Source organism: Bos indicus, chromosome 16, assembly GCF_029378745.1.
Source record: "Bos indicus isolate NIAB-ARS_2022 breed Sahiwal x Tharparkar chromosome 16, NIAB-ARS_B.indTharparkar_mat_pri_1.0, whole genome shotgun sequence".
NCBI lineage: Eukaryota > Metazoa > Chordata > Mammalia > Artiodactyla > Bovidae > Bos > Bos indicus.
The window spans coordinates 42,185,909-42,212,356 of record NC_091775.1 but is presented as its reverse complement, the minus strand read 5'-3'; the positions used below and the strand labels follow the sequence as shown (position 1 = coordinate 42,212,356).

General features: G+C 39.9%; 1 protein-coding gene across 8 annotated transcripts in view; it reads left to right on the top strand.

Annotated features, from left to right (window-relative positions):
• The window catches only part of VPS13D (vacuolar protein sorting 13 homolog D), a 273,597-nt gene that overhangs the window by 107,791 nt on the left and 139,358 nt on the right, over positions 1 to 26,448 (top strand). For all 8 annotated transcript variants that reach the window (XM_070768193.1, XM_070768192.1, XM_070768191.1 and 5 more), the window contains 10 exons: positions 1,242 to 1,392; positions 1,480 to 1,690; positions 5,130 to 5,377; positions 7,078 to 7,269; positions 7,578 to 7,704; positions 9,410 to 9,552; positions 13,928 to 14,058; positions 16,938 to 17,113; positions 22,185 to 22,308; positions 23,106 to 23,341. In XM_070768193.1, coding sequence (XP_070624294.1) covers positions 1,242 to 1,392; positions 1,480 to 1,690; positions 5,130 to 5,377; positions 7,078 to 7,269; positions 7,578 to 7,704; positions 9,410 to 9,552; positions 13,928 to 14,058; positions 16,938 to 17,113; positions 22,185 to 22,308; positions 23,106 to 23,341 — 1,739 coding nt within the window. The remainder of the gene's footprint in view (positions 1 to 1,241; positions 1,393 to 1,479; positions 1,691 to 5,129; positions 5,378 to 7,077; positions 7,270 to 7,577; positions 7,705 to 9,409; positions 9,553 to 13,927; positions 14,059 to 16,937; positions 17,114 to 22,184; positions 22,309 to 23,105; positions 23,342 to 26,448) is intronic.

Sequence of the window (26,448 nt, the reverse complement as noted above, 5' to 3'; positions counted from 1 at the left end):
AGTGACTTCACTTTTACTTTTCCCTTTCATGCATTGGAGAAGGAAATGGCAACCCACTCCAGTGTTCTTGCCTGGAGAATCCCAGGGACGGGGGAGCCTGGTGGGCCGCCGTCTATGGGGTCGCACAGAGTCGGACACGACTGAAGTGACGTAGCAGCAGCAGCAGCAGTATTGCATTATATATATATGTAGTCCAGCTTCTTTATCTATCCCTCTGTCAACTAACATCTAGGTTGCTTCCATGTCCTGGCTATTGTAAATAGTGCTGCAGTAAACATGAAGTTATGTTTATCTGTACTCTTCCTTTGCTTTGGAACTACCTGGAAGTTTTGGTTTAAAACATGGATCTTTTCCTTTGGTTGTTTATTAGGTTGGTTTTCACATACTGTTTGTTTTAATGAAAAACTAGCAGTATGGAAAGCTTAGATGTCGTGTCATTTGTTTCTCCAGTTAAAAAAAAGCAGTATCAATATATTCTGAGTACTCAGAGTAATAGTTTTAAAAACCTTCTGTTTTACCTAATGTGAAATTTTATATTTAAAAAAAAAACCAAAAAGCCGTAAATTCTTGGCACATGGTAGCAGCACAAAGTGTGTGTTAAATGTGTGCATAGACACATGAACACAAATAGGAAACAGTGGCTGCACCTATAAGACCAGAAATAAATCAGTTTCCTCTAGTATCTTGGATGGCATCATTGACTCAATGATGCAAATCCCGGGTTTTAGTGAAGGACAGGGAGGCCTGGCATGCTGTAGTCCATGGGGTCGCAAAGAGTCAGACACGACTGAGTGAGTGAATAGCTAGTATCTTGAGTTTTATGAACCTTGGTGTCCTGTTAAAAAAAAGAGTAATTATTGAGCAGAACTTAGACAGTTATCATCGTGAAGAAGTTTTTTTTTTAAAGTTCTTTGAAATCCAAATGTTGGCTTTTTATAGGCATGTCAACAAACAATGTATGGGTATATTGAGTAAATTGCATCACATTTAGGAAAAAACGTTATTCTTCCTATGAAAGGCATGCCAGTACAAACAGCTCTTCAGAACTGGCTGTTATAATAGTGGGTATTAAAGGATATTCACTCCTATTAAAGCAGAGTGGTTTTAGAGCTTAATGACTCATTTCACTGAAGATATATAGTCATAGTAAGACACTTTATGTAGGCCTTCTGACCGGTGTTGTTATACTTTGCGTGATTTTTAAAAGCCACACTTTTTTATAATTTCTCTCTTTTCCATAGTTCTCTTCACTCCCACCTGTCCGGGTTGTCTTTGCGGTAACAATGGAAGGCAGTGCTCGGAAGGTGATCACGGTCCGATCAGCCCTCATTGTGAAGAACAGACTTGAGACGCCAATGGAACTGAGACTGGACAGCCCGTCAGCTCCAGACAGTGAGTTCTGACACTGCCTCCTTGTACCCTGAGCTGGACTTCAGGGTGGGAGACATGCCTGAGTGCTAACATGTGTTTCTGTGGCAGAGCCCGTGGTCCTTCCCGCCATCATGCCAGGAGACTCTTTTGCTGTGCCTTTACACCTTACTTCTTGGCGACTGCAGGCCCGGCCCAAAGGACTGGGTGTGTTTTTCTGTAAAGCTCCTATTCACTGGACCAATGTAGTGAAGACTGCCGAAGTTAGTAGCAGCAAACGAGAATGCCACTCCATGGACACGGAGAAAAGCCGGTTCTTCAGGTAAGCATGGTGTAGCAATGCCATGTAGATTTTGCCATTTTTTTTCCCTTTATGCTTTCTCTGAGGACTCTTAGTGATTCAGTTGTGCTTATTGAAAACCCTAAAGTTCTTACTCCTTAAGTGTTAAAGTTCATAAGAATTCAAGAGTTAACCCTGGGCAGGAGAGTGGCTGTTACTTACCACCTAATATTCATGGGAGAAACAACCACAAACCCAGTACTCACACATATGCGATTAGAAAGTGGTCTGTCTGCATCAGCTTAAAGAGAAGACATGTAAAGGGACTTCCTTGTGGTCCAGTGAGTTCTGACACTGCCTCCTTGTACCCTGAGCTGGTCCAGTGGTTGAGTCCACCTTGCAATGCAGGGGATGCAGGTTTGATCCCTGGTCCAGGAACTAAGAACCCACATGCCTCAGAGCGACTAAGCCTGAGTGTCTCAACTAAGACCTGATGTAGATAATAGATATATAATAAGTGTATGTATATATATATATGTGTGTATGTGTGTATTTATTTATTTACTTTAAAAAGAGAAGATATCTGGAGAGGGAAGAAAAAACAATGACAAGTTCTCATCCCTACACTGGGGAGCAAAATCCTAGAGATGGGAATTTTTCAAATGACACATTTCAAAGGAATGTGGGTAAAGGTGCACCTAATACTGACTTTTCTTGGGGACTTTGACAAAATTATCATGTAGACTCCTCATTTCCTCTTCTGAAGAGTACAAGTAATATGATACTAGATTCAATGTTAGAAAAAATACTGGATTGCTATTGTGAGATCTTTCCAAACTTAGACTTTAAACTTGTTTAAATGAGAGATGGTCAGCTTTAGTTTCCTTTATAGCAAAGACAGGCATTTACTTAGTGAAGATAAAGGAGAACAAGAAGAATATAGAGAATGCCAGTATACCCTTTATCCAGATTTGCCAGTTGTTAACAGACTACTTCTCTTTTGGTGATTTATAAAACAAAAAACAATAAAGATATAAATGGTTTTGAACAGCACTGTTAGGCAGCTTGTCACAATTGGCATTTATGAAACACTTTAACCATCAATTCCAATTGCATTTTTATTTCAAGTATCTGCGGACATTCATCAGAGGTGACCATCTCCTGTGCCATAAAACAAAGATTAACAAATATTAAAGAATTGAAACCCCTCACAATGTATTTCATTATTATGATAGTTATTAAGTTAGATGCCAGTGACAATAAGGTGCTTACAAAACCCCAAATATTTGCAAATTAAGCAGTACATTTCTAAATAACCTGTGGGTTCAAAAGACATCACAAAGAAAATAATATTTTTAAATAAATACTAATGAAAACCAGACATATTAAAATATGGGGGAATGCAGCAAAGACAGTCCTAAAGGGAAATGTGTAGCTTTTAATGCTCACATTAGGAAGTCAGGAAGACGTAAAATCACTGCTCTAAACTTTTTCCTTAATGCAGAAGAGCAAACTAAACACAGAGAAATAGGAAAAGAAAAGTGAAAATCAACAAAGTAGAAAATAAACAATAGGAAAAATCAACAGTGTCAAAATTGGCTTTTTGAAGATTCACAAGCTTGATAAACCTCTAATAAGACCAATCATGTTGTGAGGCAAGAAAACACAAATTGCCCGTATAAGGAGTAGAGAAAAAGGAGAACTGCTGTAGACCCTACAGATATTAAAAGATTTGTTATAAACAATTTTATATAGGTAAATTCCACACTGGAAGGATAAATTTCTTGAAAGATACAGATCGCCAAAACTAACACAAAGAAGAAATAGGAAACTCAAATAACCCAATATCTATTAAAGAAATTTAATTTGTAATACAGAGGCTTCACACAAAGAACATTTAGGACCATAAAACTTCACTAGTGAATTCTACAGACATTTAGGGAAGAAATCATATAAGCTCTTTGCAGACTCTTTCAGAAAGAAGGGGAGGAGGGAATAGTTTTGACTCATTTTAAGAGGCCAATATTCCTGATACCAAAAGTGATATAGTTATTATTAAAGAAAGAAAAAAAGAAAACTAGTATTCCACCATGAAGAGATGCAAAAATTCTTAACAGGATACTCCCCAATAGAATCCAGGGAGTGAAGTTTATCCCAGTAATATAATAAGTTTAACATTCAAAATTGATAATTTTTTTTTTTTTTTAAGCATGTGTGTGTTAACTGCTTAGTCATGTCTGACTCTTTGTGACCCTATGGACTATATAGCTCGCCAGGCTCCTCTGTCCATCGGATTCTCTAGGCAAGAATACTGGAGTGGGTTGCTGTTCTTTCTTTATGGGATCTTCCCCATTCAGGGATTGAACCCAGGTCTTTAACCCAGGTCTTTTGCATTACAGGCAGATTCTTTACCATCTGAGCCATCAGGGAAGCCCTTTAAAAAGCATGAGACTTAATAATTTTATCAAGATTTCAGAATTCCAGATCAACCTATAGAAATCAATTATATGCTTATACTTTAGCCGTGAACAAATGGAAAATGTGATTTTAAGAACACCGTTTACAGTAGCACCAAAAATTTTTATTATTTAGGAATCAGTCTAGGGAATGATATACCAGTCTTTTACCCTAAGAATTACAAAGCTTTGCTGAGGGATAGTAAAGAATCTGCCTGCCCGTGCAGGAGATGTGGGTTTGATCCCTGGATCAGCAAGATCCCTTGGAGAAGGAAATGGCAACCCACTCCAGTATTCTTGCCTGAAAAAAAATCCCATGGCTAGAGGAGCCTGGTAGGCCTCAGTCCATGGGGTCGCAAAAGAGTCAGACACGATTTAGTGACTAAACAGCAACAAAATTAATGAAAACCTATTAACTAAGTGGAAAACAATCAGGTTCATGAATTGGATTGTTAGGATTTCCATTCTCACTAAATTGATCGGCAGATACAACCCAGTTGGTTATCACTAGAATGAGTTTTTTAAAAAATGGCGTATGAACCAAATACGGACACATACAACAACATGGCTGAATCTTGTTAAAACTTAATGCAAAAAAAAAAGAAACCCAGACACAAAGACTAAATACATCCTGTATCATTCTATTTATGCTGTTCAAGAACAGACACAGCTAATTTATAATGATGACTATCAGAAATTGGTTGCTTGAATGATGGTGGAGGTTATTGATTGGAAAGGGATATGAGGGGACTTTCTGGGATGAGAGAAATGTTCTGTAATTGGTTTGGGGTGATGCTTATAGGGGTGTGTATAATTGTCAGAATTCATCAAACTGAACATGTAAAATCCATGTGTTTTACTGTGATTTGATTATGCCTTAGTAAATGTGTTTGGATTGAAACTTGCAAATATCTTACCAAATTATTGAACCCTTTGAATGTTATCCTGTCTCAGACTCATCTAAGGAGAAAAAATTCAAGTTCTTCATTCAAGCTGATGATTTTTACACCATTTTGTCATCACAGGTTTTGTGTGGCCATAAAGAAGGAGAATTACCCAGATTACATGCCCTCCAACATATTTTCTGACAGTGCAAAACAGATTTTCAGACAGCCTGGGCATACCATATACCTCCTGCCGACAGTGGTCATCTGCAACTTGCTCCCTTGTGAACTTGATTTTTATGTTAAAGGAATGCCCATTAATGGGACACTGAAACCTGGCAAGGAGGTGGCTCTCCACACAGCTGATACCTCCCAGAACATTGAACTGGGTAAGGGTTTAGTCAAATAATTATTTGTAATTATTCTGTGAAAGTGTCAGTGGATATCTTATGACTATTTGGCATACATTTTGGGGAAATCGTAGCACATATAATACTGCAGTGAGTTGGCTCAGGGACTTCCCTGGTGGTCCAGTGGTTAACACTTCACGTTCCAATGCAGCGGGTGTGAGTTTGATCCCTGGTCGAAGAGTTAAGATCCCACGTGCTTCCAGACCAAAAATCCAAAACATAAAACAGGAAAATATTATAACAAATTCAATAAAGACTTTAAACAATGATCCACATCAAAAGGAAAAAAATGTGCCAGCTCAGAGGATTTATGCAGTTAAAAAAGCAAAACTTCTAACATAGAAAATCATTGAAACAAAAAAACTGAATAAAACTAAAAGATCTCAGGGCAAGCACTCAACATCGCCTTTTTTCTTGTGTTGCTCACTTAATATGTGACTAAAGGAAGTCTTTTTGTCTTTTCAAACCTTGCTTTTTACCAGCTGTAGAATGAATAAAATCTTCTCTCTCTCCTCTTTCAGGAAAGGGGAAAACATTTTCCAAGCACTCTCGGTACCCCAGACAGTATGTCAAATACTTTGACACACATGTTCTCGTGTAATCCTTACAGCAGTAGTTATGAGTCCCATTTTACTGATGAAGACATTGAGGTTTGGAATAGTTAATACATCGTCATTTTCAGTTGTAGGGATGAATGAAGTGAAGAGAGTCACTATGATAATCTGTAGCTCTTGTAGCAAGAGGGTCCTTCCAGATTTGGGACAGAAAGAATGTTTCTTTAAGGCTGCTGTAGACATGTTGAAATAATAAGGATGTAGATATTTACCTTTTTTACAGTTTTGTAAGTGATTTCATTCTGTCATCTCATTTGATCTTCACAACAATGGATGTCTCAGGCAGAGAGACAGCTGTGGCCCCCATTTTACTGATGAGGAACCTGAAACTCATTGAACTTCAGCAGCGTGTCCCACAGGGAAAAGCTTACATTTTTGAATACGTAAATCCTTGAGCTTAATCTCGAAAAGAAAAAATACTGCAACCCTACTTGTCTGTTTAAAAAAAAAAATAGGTCTTTGCTCTGATATTTAAATGTTTCTTCAACAAATGTTTACTGAGCCCCTGTATAGAATGGAAATGCCCTCCCACCCTCCATCACTGTGTGCTCTTTGAGCACTCCTTGTCTTCACTCTCATTGTTTACAGGGAGCATCACTTTTAATAAGAAGCTCTTGAAGTAGATACTGTTGTTATCCCTTTTGGCAGATGGACACAGTGAAGTTAAATAGCTTGTCCCATGTCACACAGCTGTGAGGACAGACTGGGAATTTGAAGCCAGGCAGTGAGGCTGCAGTAAACCTTAACCCTTACCCTATACTTGGTGTTTATTGGGTTTCAGACACCGAGCTGAGGGCCTGTATAGTCAACTCTTGAATAACCAGAGCTGTGACTGATGACTTTCATTCTTCTAATTATTACACGGTTCAGACTCTCTAGTGTGACTTCTAGACCATATTTATTCTCACCCCAGCTAAAGGGAGATGGCCATTCTAATAAGGTTTCTGCCAGTTGAATACTGTAGTTACTGACTTTTCCAAGAGAAATCAAATTAGTTTGGCTATGGGCTATTTTGACAAACTATAAAGTGAAACTCAGAAAGACAGTAGTTTTATCTTTCTTTAGGGGTGTCCCTGGAGAATTTTCCACTCTGCAAAGAATTGCTCATTCCACCCGGAACCCAAAACTATATGGTAAGAATGAGACTCTATGACACCAATCGGCGGCAGCTGAACCTCACCATCCGGATTGTGTGCCGAGCAGAAGGATCTTTGAAGATCTTCATTTCAGCTCCGTATTGGTTGATTAACAAAACTGGTATGTACAGAGGCTGCTCTAGTCGGCCTTTGGAGTCGGTCATGGGAATTCAGATTTATTTGCTCCATGCACTAAATGGAGCCAATGCAAACAGATTACCTCAACAGTGTAAGCTGCTGAACCTTTCCCACTCCATAGAAGTGCTTTAATCATGGTCAAGACTGGCCTTTTGGACAACGACTGAGTCCACTGAATAAATTCAGTCATCACTTTCTTCCCCCTTGATGATATTTTTTCCTTTTATTATTTGCATCTGTCTTGGATACACTGGGTGGGATTGATATAAACATTTCCCCTCCTTCCTAAAGGGCTACCACTGATCTTCAGACAGGACAATGCAAAGACAGATGCTGCAGGCCAGTTTGAAGAACACGAGCTGGCCCGGAGCCTGAGCCCTCTCTTATTCTGCTATGCTGACAAAGAGCAGCCGAACCTGTGAGTACAGTTATTTATGGGAAGGGGAAATAAGCTCCCAGAGAAGGGAAAAATTAGCAAAGGCTATACTATATCCGTGTAAGTAGAAATAGACTGTAGATAACCATCCTGACTTGGCAGGGGGACAGCACCATGACTTAATGGGATTTTTTTCGGATCTAATTTCTGTGTTATTCGATATGGAAAATAAACCATTTGGTTTTGGTGTATAATGAAAGCCAGTTTTATTTTTCATGTATTGAAGTGGTTCTATTCATAACTGCTGATGGTGAGAGACCCACATGGTCTCTTTTCTGCGCGGTTTCTCTCCCCTGGAAGCACTCAGCGCAAGCAGAGGAGCTGGCTTCAGAGGGAAGACAGGTTGGCCTGTTGGTAGAGAGCCTGCACCCCATTAATCCAATTCAGGCCATCTTGTATTAGATTCTGAAATCCATCTCTTTCTGTTGAAATAAAGTGTGCCATTTCAAGATCTCAAAGCACTCATTACCTGTTTAAACACAGGAAAAAGCAACAATTGTTAGGATTAGCGGACATGTCTGTCTTAATGTATGGTAGGGCATTAAGGAAATGACAACCCACTCCAGTATTCTTGCCTGGGAAACTCCATGGAGGAGCCTGGTGGGCTAAAGTCCAGTGGGTCACAAAGAGTCAGACACGGCATTAATTCACTTTATTTATTTTTTCTTGGATTTGACATTCTGCTTTTACAGTGGTCTTCTGATATTTAGCCTTAATCCAAAAATATGTAGGTGAATCTGACACTGCTAAAATGCCATACCCCATTATCCATAGAAGGATGCTGCAAACTTAGAGGAGGGCCACTCCAGTGGATATAGATGCATCTATCTACCTAGAGGTTGGGCTGGAGTCAGGAAAGGACTGACCAGGGTTCTGGCCAGTAGGAGACATAAAACAGCTGCTTGACATAGTCAGCAGGCCCAGGCTCACGGTTTCCCTGAATGGATTTTGACAGTTTTAGATCCAGGACTTGAAATTCAAAACATAGTTTTGTCCGTCAAATTCACAGTTTCCAAAGCCTTTCCACATAGATGATCTCATTTGATTCTCCCAACATTTCAGTGGATTAGGCAGCACAGCAAAGGAATGAGGAAACTGAGGAAGATGAGGAAACTGAGGCCCAGGGAGAGTTATCTGCCCAAAGTTACGTAGCTTGTTAGTGGCCGAGCTGGAACACACATCTGGGAATTATGTTTCCAGGATCCATGACAGGATGCTGGCCAACTGCATGGTGCTTTGCTATTATAATAGCACCAGGCCCTTGAATGAATGTACCATTAGCTGCATCTTCTGTACGTACTTTTCTCATATGTTCAGGGTATTTCATGAACCCTTGAAACAACGGAGTCAGGAAAGTATCAGTTTGCTTTGAATCTTTGTTTTTTCAGATATTGTAGCATTTTCCTCATGCCTTATGCTCCCAGAATCGATGTTTTCCCCTAAAATGTCTAGTTGTGGAGGTCAATACATGTCACACGTTGTTGAACTGTGACTACCTCTCAGATTGAGTTTTAACCACTGATTAATTGCCTCTCTGTGTTTGGGAATAATATGAGAATGAGGAAGAGTCAGTGTTAGAGTTCTAATTTTGGCCGACAGCCACAGCAAGGCTTCCTGATTAGAACAGGTAGAAAAGATTTGCTTGCGGATGAATGTCTATATACGTCTTTGCTTTTCTGCCCCACAGCTGCACGATGAGAATCGGAAGGGGGATTCACCCTGAAGGCATGCCAGGCTGGTGTCAGGGCTTCTCCCTGGATGGTGGTAGTGGCGTCCGAGCTCTCAGAGTCATCCAGCAAGGAAACCGCCCAGGGCTGATCTATAACATTGGTGGGTTATGTTTTGGGGAGGGGGAGAATTTAAACCACGGGCCAACGACTTCAGGCTTGGAGGGATAAGCTGGCCCTACATTTTGGTCTGTCTGCAAGTGCTGGTTTTCTCATTTGCCATTGGGTCAGGTATCCATTCTCTGAATGCTAGATTGATATCATCACAGACCTATTCTCCTAGGGATCCAAGGAGCTACCTAAACACTGCCCCTTTGAGGTCTGAGGCTGTTCAGTTTCAGACTCACCTGTGTCAGGAAAGTATCAGTTTGGCTTGAATCCTTATTTTTCATGGAAATAATAGGAACACTTAGAATGCTTTTCATCCTCCATTTCCCACGCGTTCATTGAAACCTGCAAACCCTAAGAGGGTAAGAAGCATTGTTCTCTTTGAAATTGAAGCTGAGGGGTTAAGTGACTTGTCCAGATATAAAGGGGAAGTCTGGGTTGGAATTAGGATTATGACTGAGGTGTCCACATTTGAGGCAAAAAATATAAAATGCACTTGGTGGTTATGATAATTAGAAATCCCTAAGCTAGCTTAGAGGGCTTCCCAGGTGACTCAGTGGTAAAGAATCTCTGCAATGCAGGAGACACAGGTTTGATCCCTGGGTTGGGAAGATCCCCTGGAGAAGGAAATGGTAACCCACTCCAGTATTCTTCCCTGGGAAATCTCATGGACAGAGGAGCTTGGCAGGCAATAGTCCATGCAGTCACAAAGAGTTGGTCACAACTGAGCACACACAACTAGTCTAGATTGGTGCTTTAACACTTTACACGCACAAGCTTGCTTAGATTCTAGAGGTGGGGAGCACCAAGGGAAGATGTCCCTATGCCTATGTGCCTCAAAAGATGTCGCAAAAGATTAAGACAAACTTGATTTAATTATGTCTCAGATTTGAAGTGTTAGCAGTGCATCCTTCCTTTCCTATATAACTTCTGGGCTCTCAAAGCATTTTTTACTCTTGAATATTGGGAAACCATTGAACCCTCTGTGGTAATAGAAATGCTCTGTCTTGTACTGTCCAGTGTGGAGGCACTAGCCGCACATGGCTGCTGAGCACTGGAGAGTACATTACTAAGAAATGTGGTGAGTGTGTGACAAAGAAACTGAATTCTTTGTTTTTTTAATTTTGGTGCATACGAGTGGTCATGTATGACTAGTGGCTACTGTTCTGGACAGTGCTGATGTAGAGACTCATGTTACAGAAGGAAAAATTGAGATGGTATTACTTAGCTGTTTACCTTGACTCCCATGGAGTCAGTGCTTTGTTTAAGTGTTGGAGGGTTTATTAGTGAAAGACTCTCTTCCAAGTATAGTTTGCTTTTTGTTTTTTTAAAAAATTTGCATGCATTCTTCCTTGACATGGAAGCTGTCTCCTTTAAAGTTGACAAGACTTTTAATAGAATAGAGAAACTTTTATCTGATCCTCCAGCTGAGGATCACAATTCTCATGTTTGTTCGCTCCATCCCTTTAGGCAAAGTCCACTTCATGCCAAGTTTGGCTTTCTGCTGAAGTGTCTGGTCCTTGATAGAGTTTCCAAAGCAAGCCCCTGCAGGTTGGCCAGAAGCCATAGTTGGGACAAATTGAAGGAAACATGGTGGTGCCTGTGCCTTTTCAAGCAGCTGGCGCTAAGGAAGCACACAGAATTCTGGCAGAGAGGCACACTGAGCTGTCCGGTGGAAATATGCAGTGAGTGCACACAAACTTAGATGCTAAGTGCATTCATTAGAACATGCACTTATGTTTTTAGGGACAAGACTGTTTCACATTTCATTGTTAGACTAAAGAAAGGAAGAGAGAGTTTGAGCTAAGATGAGATTTTATATGAGATCTTGGCATGTATTAAGAGAATTTGTGAAATCTCTTATATGACTATTTTTGAAGAATTGGATAAATAACTAGCTTCCTATCAGGAAAGTTGAAAGCCCAGACACAAGTGGAAAAGCCAGGCAGGGCCTGACCAGGTAACCTTAACGTGTACCTCCAATAAGGATGATTTTGTATATTTTGATCTTATCAGCTGTTCATTTGTTAAGGGTTTGCCAGGGCAATCTGAGATAAAAGGGAAACAAAAAACTTTTTTTTAATTGAGTCTTGATGCTATAGATTCTTTCTGTGATACCAAATATACCTCTTATAGGTATATTAGTTGAGATCAGGCATCCGGTCCCATCACTTCATGGCAAATAGATGGGGAAACAATGGAAACTGGCTGGCTTTGTTTTTTGGGGCTCCAAAATCACTGCAGATGGTGACTGCAGCCATGAAATTAAAAGATGCTTACTCCTTCGAAGGAAAGTTATGACCAACCTAGATAGCATATTAAAAAACAGAGATATTACTTTGCCTACAAAGGTCTGTCTAGTCAAGGCTATGGTTTTTCCAGTGGTCATGTATGGATGTGAGAGTTGGACTATAAAGAAAGCTGAGCACAGAAGAATTGATTCTTTTGAACTGTGGTGTTGGAGAAGACTCTTGAGAGTCCCTTGGACTGTAAGGAGATCCAACCAGTCCATCCTAAAGGAGATCACTCCTGGGTGTTTATTGGAAGGACTGATGCTGAAGCTGAAACTCCAATACTTTGGCCACCTGATGCAAACAACTGACTCATTTGAAAAGACCCTGATGCTGGGAAAGATTGAGGGCAGGAGGAGAAGGAGACGACAGAGGATGAGATGGTTGGATGGCATCACCGACTCAATGGACATGAATTTGGGTAAACTCCAGGAGTTGATGATGGACAGGGAGGTCTAGCGTGCTGCAATTCATGGGGTCACAAAGAGTCGGACACAACTGAGTGACTGAACTGAACTGAACTGTTATATGATAAGGTTGATTTCTGACAATTAATGCTTTTCTGTATGTCATAGAAAAGTGATGGGGGTATATCTCCCTATCCCAGTATTACTGAACGTTTCTTAGATACAGAGTTTTAGTGTTGAAAATATGTTAGTCACTCAGTTGTGTCTGACTCTTTGTGACCCCATGCACCATTGCCTGCCAAACTCCTCTGTCCATGGAGTTCTCCAGGCAATAATACTGTAGTGGGTAGCCATTCCCTTCTCCAGAGGGTCTTCCCAACTGTTCCAGTATTACTGAGCATTTCTTAGATACAGAGTTTCAGTGAGTGATTTTTTGTGATTTGCTCAGTTTTTCAGCTATTTTTGAGATTTACATTAAAGAAACACTAGTACAAGTGAATTAGTGAGTTAACAGATCAGAATATTTATAATTGAAAGTATGTTGGGACATCTAGTTGTCATATCCTAAGGTCACTTCTCTTTTTATGGTCTCTTGATACTTGTCTTTAGTAGGGTCCTTTGTGTATGTCTCCAAGGCAGGCTCCCTGGGTTTAATCCAGCTGCGCCACCTACTGGCTGTGTCACTTAAGGACAAGTCACTTATCTTTTCCTGCCTTAGTTTCCTCATCTGCAAAAATGAAGGAATGAAAATATCTAACTCACAAGGTTGTTACAAGAATTAAATGTTGAGCCTTTGGTAGAGGGTATAATGTGTACTAAGAGTTCAATAAATATTATTATTTTTATTATTTTTTACCATAAATATTATCATTGTATAACCAGAGTTCAACCCAAGGCCTTGAATATAGTTACTTTATTCATTGTCTGAATGAGTGAATGAACTCGTCCATTGAATTTCGGATTTTTAAAAGTTATTATCAGAGTTTTTGAGATAATATGGTGTTATTTCATTTTTCTTTCTTTGGATCTTGGTGTTTTGAGATTTCCTTTTGATTGACCATGACTTTCTTTCTTTGGTATGTTTTTTGTTTGTCTTTTTTCCCCACAGTAACTATTAGGTGCTGGAAACATTTATTTTATGAAGGAATAAATTCAGTAGTATTTAGCATTATATTTGAGCTGGATTCTTGGGCTGACAGAAAATACTAAGAGTCAGTTGAGTTTAGGGCAGTTGCAGAATGCAGTTAAGTAATACACAGATTCTCCTCTGTGTTGTAAAAGGGGCATGTTCTTTAGGAAGAAATTTTGTGTCCCGTATATAAGGAGAAATACGTCACATAAACCATGTTAGTAGTCAGCTTCATAAATGTAAACCAGGCTAAACACCTGTTTGTTTTAGTTGCTGTTACAATTGTATGCACTTTACGAAGAAGCTGGGAATTACGGGGATATTGATGTTGCCAAGACTTTTTAAGGTCTAAATGGGAATAAAGAATAATACTTTGAAGATAGTTGCTGTTTTCGTTCTATTCTTAGGAGACCTCATAGCCTCTCTGGATGCTACAATCATTATCTCAGAGAAACTAAGTAATTGTGAAAGCTATTTACTTTTTTTAGACCATAATTTTTTTCTTTCTGATTAATTCATGGAACTGGTTCTTGTTATTCATAGGTATTGATGTCAAGAAAGGCCGAGGCCGATATATTGACACCTGTATGGTCATCTTTGCCCCCCGTTACCTGTTAGATAATAAGTCATCCCACAAGCTTGCATTTGCACAGAGGGAATTTGCCAGGGGACAGGTAAGCAGCTTGCTTTTGAAGAATGATGAGTGCTTATTTAATAGCACAGTGAATTTTAATGTCATTTTAATTTGAATGTCACATTTAATTTTAATGACTTATCTCCCTGTCAACACTAAGTTTTTTGATGTGAGTAAACAACAGAATGATCTCTGTTCACTTCCAAGACAAACCATGCAATATCACGGTAATCCAGATCTATGCCCCGACCAGTAATGCTGAAGAAGCTGAAGTTGAAAGGTTCTATGAAGACCTACAAGACCTTTTAGAACTAACCCCCAAAAAGATGTCCTTTTCATTATAGGGGACTGGAATGCAAAAGTAGGAAGTCAAGAAACACGTGGAGTAATAGGCAAATTTGGCCTTGGAATACAGAATGAAGCAGGGCAAAGGCTCATAGAGTTTTGCCAAGAGAATGAATTGATCATAGCAACACCCTCTTCCAACAACACAAGAGAAAACTTTACACATGGACATCACCAGATGGTCAACACTGAAATCAGATTGATTATATTCTTTGCAGCCAAAGATGCAAAAGCTCTATACAGTCAGCAAAAACAGGACCGGGAGCTGACTGTGGCTCAGAAATGAACTCCTGATTGTCAAATTCAGACTTCAATTGAAGAAAGTAGGGAAAACCACTAGACCATTCATGTATGACCTAAATCAAATCCCCTATGATTGTACAGTGGAAGTGAGAAATAGATTTAAGGGACTAGATCTGATAGACAGTGCCTGATGAACTATGGATGGAGGTTCCTGACATTGTACAGGAGGCAGTGATGAAGACCATCCCCAAGAAAAAGAAATCCAAAAAATCAAAACGGCTCTCTGAGGAGGCCTTACAAATAGCTGTGAAAAAGAAGAGAAGCAAAAAGCAAAGGAGAAAAGGAAAGATATACCCATTTGAATGCAGAGTTCCAAAGAATAGTAAGGAGAGATAAGAAAGCCTTCCTCAATGCAAAAGCCTTCCTCAATGCACTTTCTTTGCAAAAGTGCAAAGAAATAGAAATAGAAGGAAAACAATAGAATAGGAAAGACTAGTGATCTCTTGAAGAAAATTAGAGATACCAAGAGAACATTTCATACAAAGATGGGCTCAATAAAGGACAGAAATGGTATGGACCTAACAGAAGCAGAAGATATTAAGAAGAAGTGGCAAGAATACACAGAAGAACTGTACAAAAAAGATCTTCACGACCCAGATGATCACAATGGTGTGATCACTCACCTAGAGCCAGACATCCTGGAATGTGAAGTCAAGTGGGCCTTAGAAAGCATCACTACGAACAAAGCTAGTGGAGGTGATGAAATTCCAGTTGAGCTATTTCCAGTCCTAAAAGATGATGCTGTGAAAGTGCTGCACTGAATATGTCAGCAAATTGGAAAACTCAGCAGTGGCCACGGGACTGGAAAAGGTCGGTTTTCATTCCAATGCCAAAGAAAGGCAATGCCAAAGAATGTTCAAACTACCACACAGCTTCACTCATCTCACATGCTAGTAAAGTAATGCTCAAAATTCTCCAAGCCAGGCTTCAACAATATGTGAACTGTGAACTTCCAGATGTTCAAGCTAGTTTTAGAAAAGGCAGAGGAACCAGAGATCAAATTGCCAACATCCACTGGATCATCGAAAAAGCAAGAGAGTTCCAGAAAAAACATCTATTTCTGCTTTATTGACTATGCCAAAGCCTTTGACTGTGTGGATCACAATAAACTGTGGAAAATACTGAAAGAGATGGGAATACCAGACCACCTGACCTGCCTCTTGAGAAATCTGTATGCAGGTCAGGAAGCAACAGTTAGAACTGGACATGGAACAACAGACTGGTTCCAAATAGGAAAAGGAGTACGTCAAGGCTGTATATTGTCACCCTGCTTATTTAACTTCTAGGCAGAGTACATCATGAGAAACACTGGGCTGGAAGAAGCACAAGCTGGAATCAAGATTGCTGGGAGAAATCTCAGTAACCTCAGATATGCAGATGACACCTTTATGGCAGAAAGTGAAGAATTACTAAAGAGCCTCTTGATGAAAATGAAAGAGGAAAGTGAAAAAGTTGGCTTGAAGCACTACATTCAGAAACTAAGATCATGGCATCTGGTCCCATCACTTCATGGGAAATAGATGGGGAAACAGTGGAAACAGTGTCAGACTTTATTTTTTTGGGCCCCAAAATCACTGCAGATGGTGATTGCAGCCATGAAATTAAAAGATGCTTCCTCCTTGGAAGAAAAGTTATGACCAACCTAGACAGCATATTAAAAAGCAGAGACTACTTTGCCAACAAAGGTCCATCTAATCAAGGCTATGGTTTTTCCAGTGGTCATGTATGGATGTGAGTGTTGGACTGTAAATAAAGGCTAGTGCCGAAGAATTGATGCTTTGAACTGTGGTGTTGGAGAAGACTTTTGAAAGTCCCTTGGACTGCAAGGAGATCCAACCAGTCCATCCTAAAGGAGATCAGTCCTGAGTGTTTATTGGAAGGACTGATGCTGAAGCTGAAACTCCAGTACTTTGGCCACCTGATGCAAAGAACTGACTCATTTGAAAAGACCCTGATGCTGGGAAAGATTGAAGGCTGGAGGAGAAGGGGACAACAGAAGATGAGATGGTTGGATGGCATTAGTGACTCAATGGACGTGAGTTTGAGTAAACTCTGGGAGTTGATGATGGACAGGGAGGCCTGGTGTGCTGCAATCCATGGGGTTGCAAAGAGTCGGACACGACTGAGCAACTGAACTGAACTGAACTGAACCATTTTGTGCCTTTAGTGCCCTAAACAGCTCCTGGTGGAGGGCAAGGCTCAGAGTAGACAGATTCTCAGTAAACATTTACATCTTGACTTGACTTTTGACCCAGTGATACCGTGTTTTAGGGAACAGCCAATCCTGAAGGTTACATTTCCACGCTTCCTGGTTCCAGTGTGGTGTTCCATTGGCCTCGGAATGACTACGATCAGCTGTTATGTGTCCGACTGATGGATGTTCCCAATTGTATTTGGTCTGGAGGCTTTGAAGTCAACAAAAATAATTCCTTCCATATCAACATGAGGTGAGTGCAGAGACTATATTTAGTCAACAAGTAGTCTTGTTTGAGGTACGGCAATATAAATAGTAAGCTGTAAATACCATATAAATTTCAAATATTTATAAAGTTGTAAATAGCAAGTAGTTACTTTTAGTAAGACTACTCTTGATGAAATGGGCACATATGTTTCTGACTCAAAGGTCTTAAAACTGCAAAGACTAGGCAGATAGGAATGAACCTTTTGATGGAATGAGCTAAAAGGGGGTGTTGACAATTTTGACCATTGTGCAGTTGCTGCCGTCTGAGGTCACATGTCCAGGGAGTAGCACTGAGCTCATGGTCGCCCGCCACTCTTGTCTGCATTCAGATGGCAGCTTTGATGATGTTTTTGTCTATTCTTGCACACTGTACAAGCTATTCTCTCATTAGATGCCATTCCAGTAAATCCCCTAGTCTTCTTTGCCCAACCCAGTGACCCTTAGATCCTTATTTAAAAAAATCAACAAAAGTCAGGGTCAGTTAGCACAAGATGACTCTTTTCTGTCATCCAATGCTTTTTTTTTAATGTATAAAACTTTGAAAAGATTGTAGTAAAATGCACATACCATATGGGAGAGATAGCATAACATAAAGACCCAGGCATTATTTCGTGTGACTCAGGTACATAAAGTAAAATTTACTGTCTTAGCCATTTTTAGCTTTACTGGTGTTAGGTACGTTCATGTTGTGCAGTCTCCTAAACTCTTTTCATCTTGCAAAACAGAAACTCTGTACCCACTAAACGAGAACTCCTCATTTTCCCTTTCTTAACCCCTGGCAACTTCTGTTCTCCTTTCTCTATGAATTTGACTACTCTAGGTACCTCAGAGAAGTGAAATCATACAATATTTGTCTTTTTGTGACTGGCTTATTTCATTAGCATAATGTCCTCAATGTCATCCACATTGTAACATGTGTCAGAACTCTTTTTGTGTGTGTGTGTGGCAGCATTTAGTTTGTTACTTTTTATTTCTCTCTAGTGCAGTAAAATTCTGTTTCATTTTTTCAAGTATAGCTGATTTACAATGTGGTGTCAATTTCTGCTATACTGCACAGTGATTCAGTTATATAAACAAGATATATATGTTCTTTTTCATATTCCTTTCCATTATGGTTTATCACAGGATACTGAATATGGTTCACTGTGCTATACAGTGGGACCATTTTACATTCACCATTTATATTTCACCATTTTACATTCTTGTAAAGGGCACACAAGGATCCAGTTTCTCCACATCTGTACCAACGCTTGTTATTTTTCCTTTTTTGATAGTAGGCATCCTCATGGGTGTGAGGTGGTATCTCATGGTTTTGATTCTCATTTCCTTAATGATTAGTGATGCTGAGCTTCTTTTCCTGTGCTTGTAGGCCATTTGTACATCTTTTTTGACATGTCTGTTCAGGTCCTTTGCCTGTTTTTGAGTTGGATTTTTGTTGTTGTTGAGTTGTAGGAATCCTTTATATATTCTGGATACAAACCCCTTATGAGATATATACATGCATGCATTCCAAGTGTCTGACTCTCTGCAACCCTAGAGTCTGATATAGGAGATATATAATTTACATATATTCTCTCCCATTCATATGTTGTGTTTTTACTCTGTTGATTGTATTCTTTGGTGTATCGTTTTTAATTTTGATAGAGTCCAGCTTGCCTATTTTAACTTTGGTTTCCTGTGCTTTTTGTGTTGTATGGAAGATCATTGCCAAATCCAGTGTCTTGAAGCTTTCCCCTATGTTTTCTTCTGAGAATTTTATAGTTTTAGCTCTTCTATATAGGATTTGATCCGTTTGTATTCATATAAGGTTGAGTCCAATAGAGACATCAGTTTGCCAACAAAGGTCCATATAATCAAAGCTATGATTTTTCCAGTAGTCATGTATGGATGTGAGAGTTAGCCCATAAAGAAGGTTGAGCGCTGAAGAACTGATGCTTTCAAACTGTGGTGCTAGAGGAGACTCTTGAGAGTCCCTTGGACTGCAAGGAGATCAAACCAGTCAGTCCTAAAGGAAATCAACCCTGAGTATTTATTGGAAGGACTGTTGCTGAAGCTGAAGTTTCAATACTTTGGCCACCAGATGTGAAGAGCTGATTCATTGGAAAAGATCCTGATGCTGGGAAAAATTGAGGGCAAGAGGAGAAGGGAGTGACAAAGGATCAGATAGTTGGATGGCATCACTGACTCAATTGACATGAGTTTGAGCAAACTCAGAGAGATAGTGAAGAACAGAGAGCCGGGTGTGCTGCAGTTCATGGGGTCACAAAGAGTCAGACAGGCTGACTTAGCGACTGAACAAGAGTCCAACTCTGTTCTTCTGCTTGTGGATATCCACTTTCCCAATACTACTTGTTGAAAAAATTTTCTTTTCCCTATGGAATGGTCTCTACACTCTTGTCAAGAATTATGTGACCCTATATGTGAGGATTTATTTCCAGGCTTTCTAGTCTGTTCCTTCATATTTTGTCTTTTTGCCAGTGTCAGACTGTTGTGATTATAGTAGCTTTGTAATAGGTTTTGAAATTAAGAAGTGTGAGACCTCCATCTTTGTTCTTTTTCAAGATTATTTTGGCTACATGGAGTTCCTAGAGATTCCATCTGAATTTTAGGATAAATTTTTCTGTTTCTGGAGAAAAAAAAAAACAGCTGGAATTTTGATGAGCATTGTATTAAATCTCTAGATCCACTTTGTGTAGCACTGACATCTTGACAATATTAAGTCTTCTAAATCTATGAACATGGGATGTCTTTCTGTTTGTTTCTGTCTTCTTTAATGTTTTGCATCAAATGCTTTTGAAGCCAAAGAGACTGAAATCAGTGCTAATTCAACACATTTAGAAGCAAAATTTAATTATTTATATCTTATGGTGAGTTCTCTTTGGAGAACACTACTGTAAGGAAACAAAAATGTCTAATTTATTAATAGATGATTCAAAATAATATTTATATTTGACTTTTCTAAAAAAATGCATTATCTGAGGTTTTTCTTTGATTTTGTTTTTGTTGATGATGTGCCTTTCTTATGTATCTTTTGCCCTGATCCTTATTAGAGTTAATTGCATCTGGTATAAGCGTCTGCCTGCAATGTGGGAGACCTGGGTTCGATCCCTGGGTCAGGAAGATCCCCTGGAGAAGGAAATGGCAACCCACTCCAGTATTCTTGCCTGGAGAATCTCATGGACGGAGGAGCCTGGTGGACTACAGTCTACGGGTTCGCAAAGAGTCAGACACGACTGAGTGACTTCACTGTCCTTTCCTTTCCTTTCATAGTGGTTTTCAAGCTGTGTTCCTAGAATTCATAGGGGTCTAAGGAGGTGACTTTATAGGCCAAGTGAGTGAAGTGGACAGGGCCCCAGTGCCCTCATCCTGACTTCAACCAGAACTCCTGTCTCATAGTGTCATATGTTCCCCACAGGTTGGGGTGAGGGCGGGCAAGGTGAGGAATTTGCAGCTAAAACCACCATTGATTTATACGCTGCTTTGGTGAAGGCAGCCCAGGTCTGTTGTGTGGTATGAAGCCAATTCAGAATTAAACAGAAAAGTTACTCATGATTACTTAAAAGAAGAAGAAAAGAAAGGTGTGGAGCGTGGGGGTGGATGATACCTTTGTTAATCCTTTTGAAATAGTTTCAGTGTGTGGCCCTAAACTACTGAGCAAGGACCTGGGCCAGATGTTTCCTTTACTTTCCTCAAGTTTTCATTTTGAAACAATTTAAACCCACAGAGAACTTGTAGGAGTAGTACAAAGACACCCCTTCTTTACCTACATTTCCTGCTTTTCAACATTTGCTCTGTTCTTGTTCTCTCTCCACATGTACTCATATGCATAGTTTTTTCCTAAACCATTTAAAAGTAAAATGAAGTCATCATAATACTTCAGACATAAAAAATTTGTCACCCATCACTACACACTGAAGAAATTTAATATTATGTTTTTAAATGTATAAAATGTCCTTTAAAATGTTCTTCACAGTAACCCTGCTCCCCAGATCTGGGGTCCAGTGAAGGATCATGCATTGTATTTGGCTGGTGTGTCTCATCTGCTTTAATCTAGAATGGTCATTGTCTCAGTTTTCCTTTTTGTCTTTATTTACATTGACATTTTTGGAGTCCAAGCCAATTTCATATAGAATGTTTGGTTTTCTGGACTTTTCTGATGGTTTTCTGTATTTAAGTTTGGGCCTGACATTTTTGGTAAGAACATTACTTCTGTGGTGGTGTATGTTTCCCATTGCATCATGTCAGGAAGCCTGTGATGTCTGTTGGTTCCATTATTGATGTTGTTAAATTCGATCATCATTTGGTTTAGGTGCTGTCCACCAGGTCTCTCTATTGTAAAGTTACCTTTTCTTTGTAAACAACATTAGTTCATGGTAGGGATAATTTGAACCTTTTTGTATGTTCACTTTTAACAAAACCTTTCAGTCAGTGGTTTGGTGGTTCTCACCTGAATCAGTTATTACATTAGTTATTGCAAAATGGTGATTTCTGGTTCTTATATGTCTTCTACATTTATTAACTGATATTCTTCCATAAAGAAGAGCTTTCCATTCTCTACAGTGGTTTGTCTATGTTTAAATACACACACACACACACACATATACATACACACACACACACATACACATTATGATTGCATCTGGTACCTCCATTCCACAGGATTCTTCCTCATCTTCCCTTATTCTACAGTGTGAACGCTGTTCATCAATAACATCAACATATTAGTTTGAACCATATGAAATTCCTCTTTTCTAGGTCAAAAGTAGTCTAGTGTCAACAATTTTATGTGGTTCAACCAATATTTACTCACTTGTTGCACTGACACTATGACCCCAAACAAACCCAAAGTAAAATTTGTAGATATCATATAGTTATGGCCTGCTGTTCGAAGTAGCTTGGATGATTTCTTTTTTATTTTGTGATTGTACTGTCAGTTTCTACTTTTTAAATGCTGTCAAAGAACACACAGTGGTAATTGTGAGAAGTATGAGAAGAAAGTGAGTTGGGAACTTGTTCCCTACATTTTATGCAGCCTCCATGGTTTCCTTTTGCTGCAGAGATACTCTGGGAAAATGCTTCTTTCTGCGTGTGGAAATTACTCTCCGAGGAGCTACCTACAGGATCTCCTTCAGTGATACAGATCAGTTACCCCCTCCTTTCCGAATTGACAACTTTTCTAAGGTATCAAGGGGAGTTGAGAGCCAGTTTGGCTCTTTCATATGTGGGAAAGTGAAGTACATACTACACTTAAGATAATGATAAAAAGCATTGTAAACTTGGGTTTGAAAGAAGCTACACAGGGGTCTCAGAAATCCTTACCATTGGGAGGTGGTTTCTGCTGGTTATTTTGATTGCTGGGCAGCCTTGTCCAGAAATGACTTCTCAGCTCCCAAAAGTTAACTTTGACCAGATGGTTTGGTTAGCATGGGGCCCTCTGCAGACATTCCATACAAACAGAGAAATCAGAATCAGACTGACAAATGCCCAGTAGAATGGGCAGTTCTACTGTTCCTTAGTAACAGTGAGCTCCTTTCTGAATCTTCCAAGTGCAGCCAAGATGGAGGTTGTTAGATTCTATTTTGAATTATGCCTTAGGCCTTATAATTTGTAACTTTCCATAGCTGAATTCCAAGATTTTTGTTCCTTTCTTTGTTCCTAGTGTATCCTGGGCATGGTGGGGTGAGACTAGATGCCACTGAAAGAACAGAGTTGCTTTCTCTAGGTATTTGGTATGGCAAAGCTTCTCAAAACCTTTTACCCAACAGACTGTGGCCCATGTCCTGTAACTGGTGGGCTCTTTGCAATTTTGAAGATGATTAGAAAGGCATTTGAAGAGGCCAGCTGTTGAGCCTTACTTGTGATTTTGTACCCTGTATAGCATTCATTTGGGAAAGCTCTGGAACCTAAGAGGCACTGAATCACTTTCCAGCATCACCCCTCTGAATGAAGGTTCTCCTTATTCTCTGCCGTTGCTATAGGTCCCAGTTGTCTTCACTCAGCATGGCGTCGCTGAGCCCAGGCTCCGCACTGAAGTGAAGCCCATGACATCCTTGGATTATGCCTGGGATGAACCCACCCTGCCACCTTTTATCACTCTTACTGTTAAAGGGGCAGGTTCCTCTGAGATCAGCTGCAACATGAATGATTTCCAGGATAACCAGCAGCTTTATTATGAAAATTTCATTTACATTGCTGCTACATACACGTTCTCTGGGTAAGTCTGGGTTAAATTACTGTTCTTGTAAAGCAGAAAGCTCTAATTATTAACTGGTTTTAAACTTTAATCAGTTCTCAGAAGGCTGAGGGATGAAGGAAGATTCCTTCCATTCTTTACCAAATCCTAGGCTCAGACTTTATCTTGAGAGCTCTTTTGTCTAAGCCCTTGTCTTCTGGCTAGAGTAAAATTTATCCAAAGAGGCAAGACTCTTCTCTTTTTAAAGAGCTTCCCAATAATCCATTCTAGTATTTAACAACTCTCTTTGGGCATTGTTATTATAATAGCTTCAATTTCTCTTGCTTTATGATGATATTTCTTATGCATTTTTTAAACTTCTTGCTGCTTTTTTAAATTTGTTTTACCTCTTTCCTTATTTGAAACTGACTAATCTTCAGACTCTGTGCGACCCCATAGACGGCAGCCCTGGGATTCTCCAGGCAAGGACACTGGAGTGGGTTGCCATTTCCTTCTCCAATGCATGAAAGTGAAAAGTGAAAGTGAAGTCGCTCAGTCGTGTCCGACTCTTAGCGACCCCGTGGATTGCAGCCTAACAGGCTCCTCCATCCACGGGATTTTCCAAGCAAGAGTACTGGAGTGGGGTGCCATTGCCTTGTCCTGAAGGATCCCGGACGAGCCCCCAAGATGAAAGGTTGTTATTGAATCACGCGAAGACACTGGGATTCTTGGCCCCCGGAGGAGAAGAATTCAATCCGGGGCCAGAGACAAGGCTTGATCGCTCAGAGCTTTTGTGTAATAAAGTTTTATTAAAGTATAAAGGAGATAGAAAAAGCTTCTGACATAGGCATCAGAAGGGGGCAGAAAGAGTACCTTCTTGCTAGTTCCATGAACAGTATGAAAAGGCAAATTGATAGGATACTGAAAGGGGAACTCCCCGGGTTGGTAGGTGCCCAATATGCTACTGGAGATCAGTTGAGAAATAACTCCAGAAAGAATGAAGGGATGGAGCCAAAGCAAAAACAGTACCCAGTTGTGGATGTGACTGGTGATAGAAGCAAGGTCCGATGCTGTGAAGACCAATATTGCATAGGAACCTGGAATGTCAGGTCCATGAATCAAGGCAAATTGGAAGTGGTCAAACAGGAGATGGCAAGAGTGAATGTCGACATTCTAGGAATCAGTGAACTAAAATGGACTGGAATGGGTGAATTTAACTCAAATGACCATTATATCTACTACTGTGGGCAGGAATCCCTTAGAAGAAATGCAGTAGCCATCATGGTCAACAAAAGAATCCGAAATGCAGTACTTGGATGCAATCTCAAAAATGACAGAATGATCTCTGTTCGTTTCCAAGGCAAACCATTCAATATCACAGTAATCCAAGTCTATGCCCCAACCAGTAACGCTGAAGAAGCTGAAGTTGAACGGTTCTATGAAGACCTACATGACCTTTTAGAACTAACACCCAAAAAAGATGTCCTTTTCATTATAGGGGACTAGAATGCAAAAGTAGGAAGTCAAGAAACACCTGGAGTAACAGGCAAATTTGGCCTTGGAGTAGGAGTGAAACAGGGCAAAGACTAATAGAGTTTTGCCAAGAGAATGCACTGGCAAAAACACCCTCTTCCAACAACACAAGAGAAGATTCTACACGTGGACATCACCAGATGGTCAACACTGAAATCAGATTGATTATATTCTTTGCAGCCAAAGATGGAAAAGCTCTATACAGTCAGCAAAAACAAGACCAGGAGCTGACTGTGGCTCAGATCATGAACTCCTTATTGCCAAATTCAGACTTAAATTGAAGAAAGTAGGGAAAACCACTAGACCATTCAGGTATGACCTAAATCAAATCCCTTATGATTGTACAGTGGAAGTGAGAAATAGATTTAAGGGACTAGATCTGATAGAGTGCCTGATGAACTATGCACGGAGGTTCATGACATTGTACAGGAGACAGGAATCAAGACCATTCCCATGAAAAAGAAATGCAAAAAGCAAAATGGCTGTCTGAGGAAGATGTGAAAAGAAGAGAAGCAAAAGGCAAAGGAGAAAAGGAAAGATATAAGCATCTGAATGCAGAGTTCCAAAGAATAGCAAGGAGAGATAAGAAAGCCTTCCTCAGTGATCAATGCAAAGAAATAGAGGAAAACAACAGAATGGGAAAGACTAGACATCTCTTCAAGAAAATTAGAGATACCAAGGGAACATGTCATGCAAAGATGGGCTCGATAAAGGACAGAAATGGTATGGACCTAACAGAAGCAGAAGATATTAAGAAGAGGTGGCAAGAATACACAGAAGAACTGTACAAAAAAGAGCTTCACGACCCAGATAATCATGATGGTGTGATCATTCACCTAGAGCCAGATATTCTGGAATGTGAAGTCAAGTGGGCCTTAGGAAGCTTCACTACAAACAAAGCTAGTGGAGGTGATGAAGTTCCAGTTGAGCTGTTTCAAATTCTGAAAGATGATGCTGTGAAAGTGCTGCACTCAATATGCCAGCAAATTTGGAAAACTCATCAGTGACCACAGGACTGGAAAAGGTCAGTTTTCATTCCAATCCCAAAGAAAGGCAATGCCAAGAATGCTCAAACTACCGCACAATTGCATTCATCTCACACGCTAGTAAAGTAATGCTCAAAATTCTCCAAGCCAGGCTTCAGCAATATATGAACTGTGAACTTCCAGATGTTCAAGCTGGTTTTAGAAAAGGCAGAGGAACCAGAGATCAAATTGCCAACATCTGCTGGATCGTGGAAAAAGCAAGAGAGTTCCAGAAAAACATCTATTTCTGCTTTATTGACTATGCCAAAGCCTTTGACTGTGTGGATCACAACAAACTGGAAAATTCTGAAAGAGATGGGAGTACCAGACCATCTGACCTGCCTCTGAGAAATATGTATGCAGGTCAGGAAGCAACAGTTAGAACTGGACATCAGGAAGCAACAGTTAGAATTGGACATGGAACAACAGACTGGTTCCAAATAGGAAAAGGAGTACGTCAAGGCTGTATATTGTCACCCTGCTTATTTAACTTCTATGCAGAGAAATGCTGGGCTGGAAGAAGCACATGCTGGAATCAAGATTGCTGGGAGAAATCTCAATAACCTCAGATATGCAGATGACACCACCTTT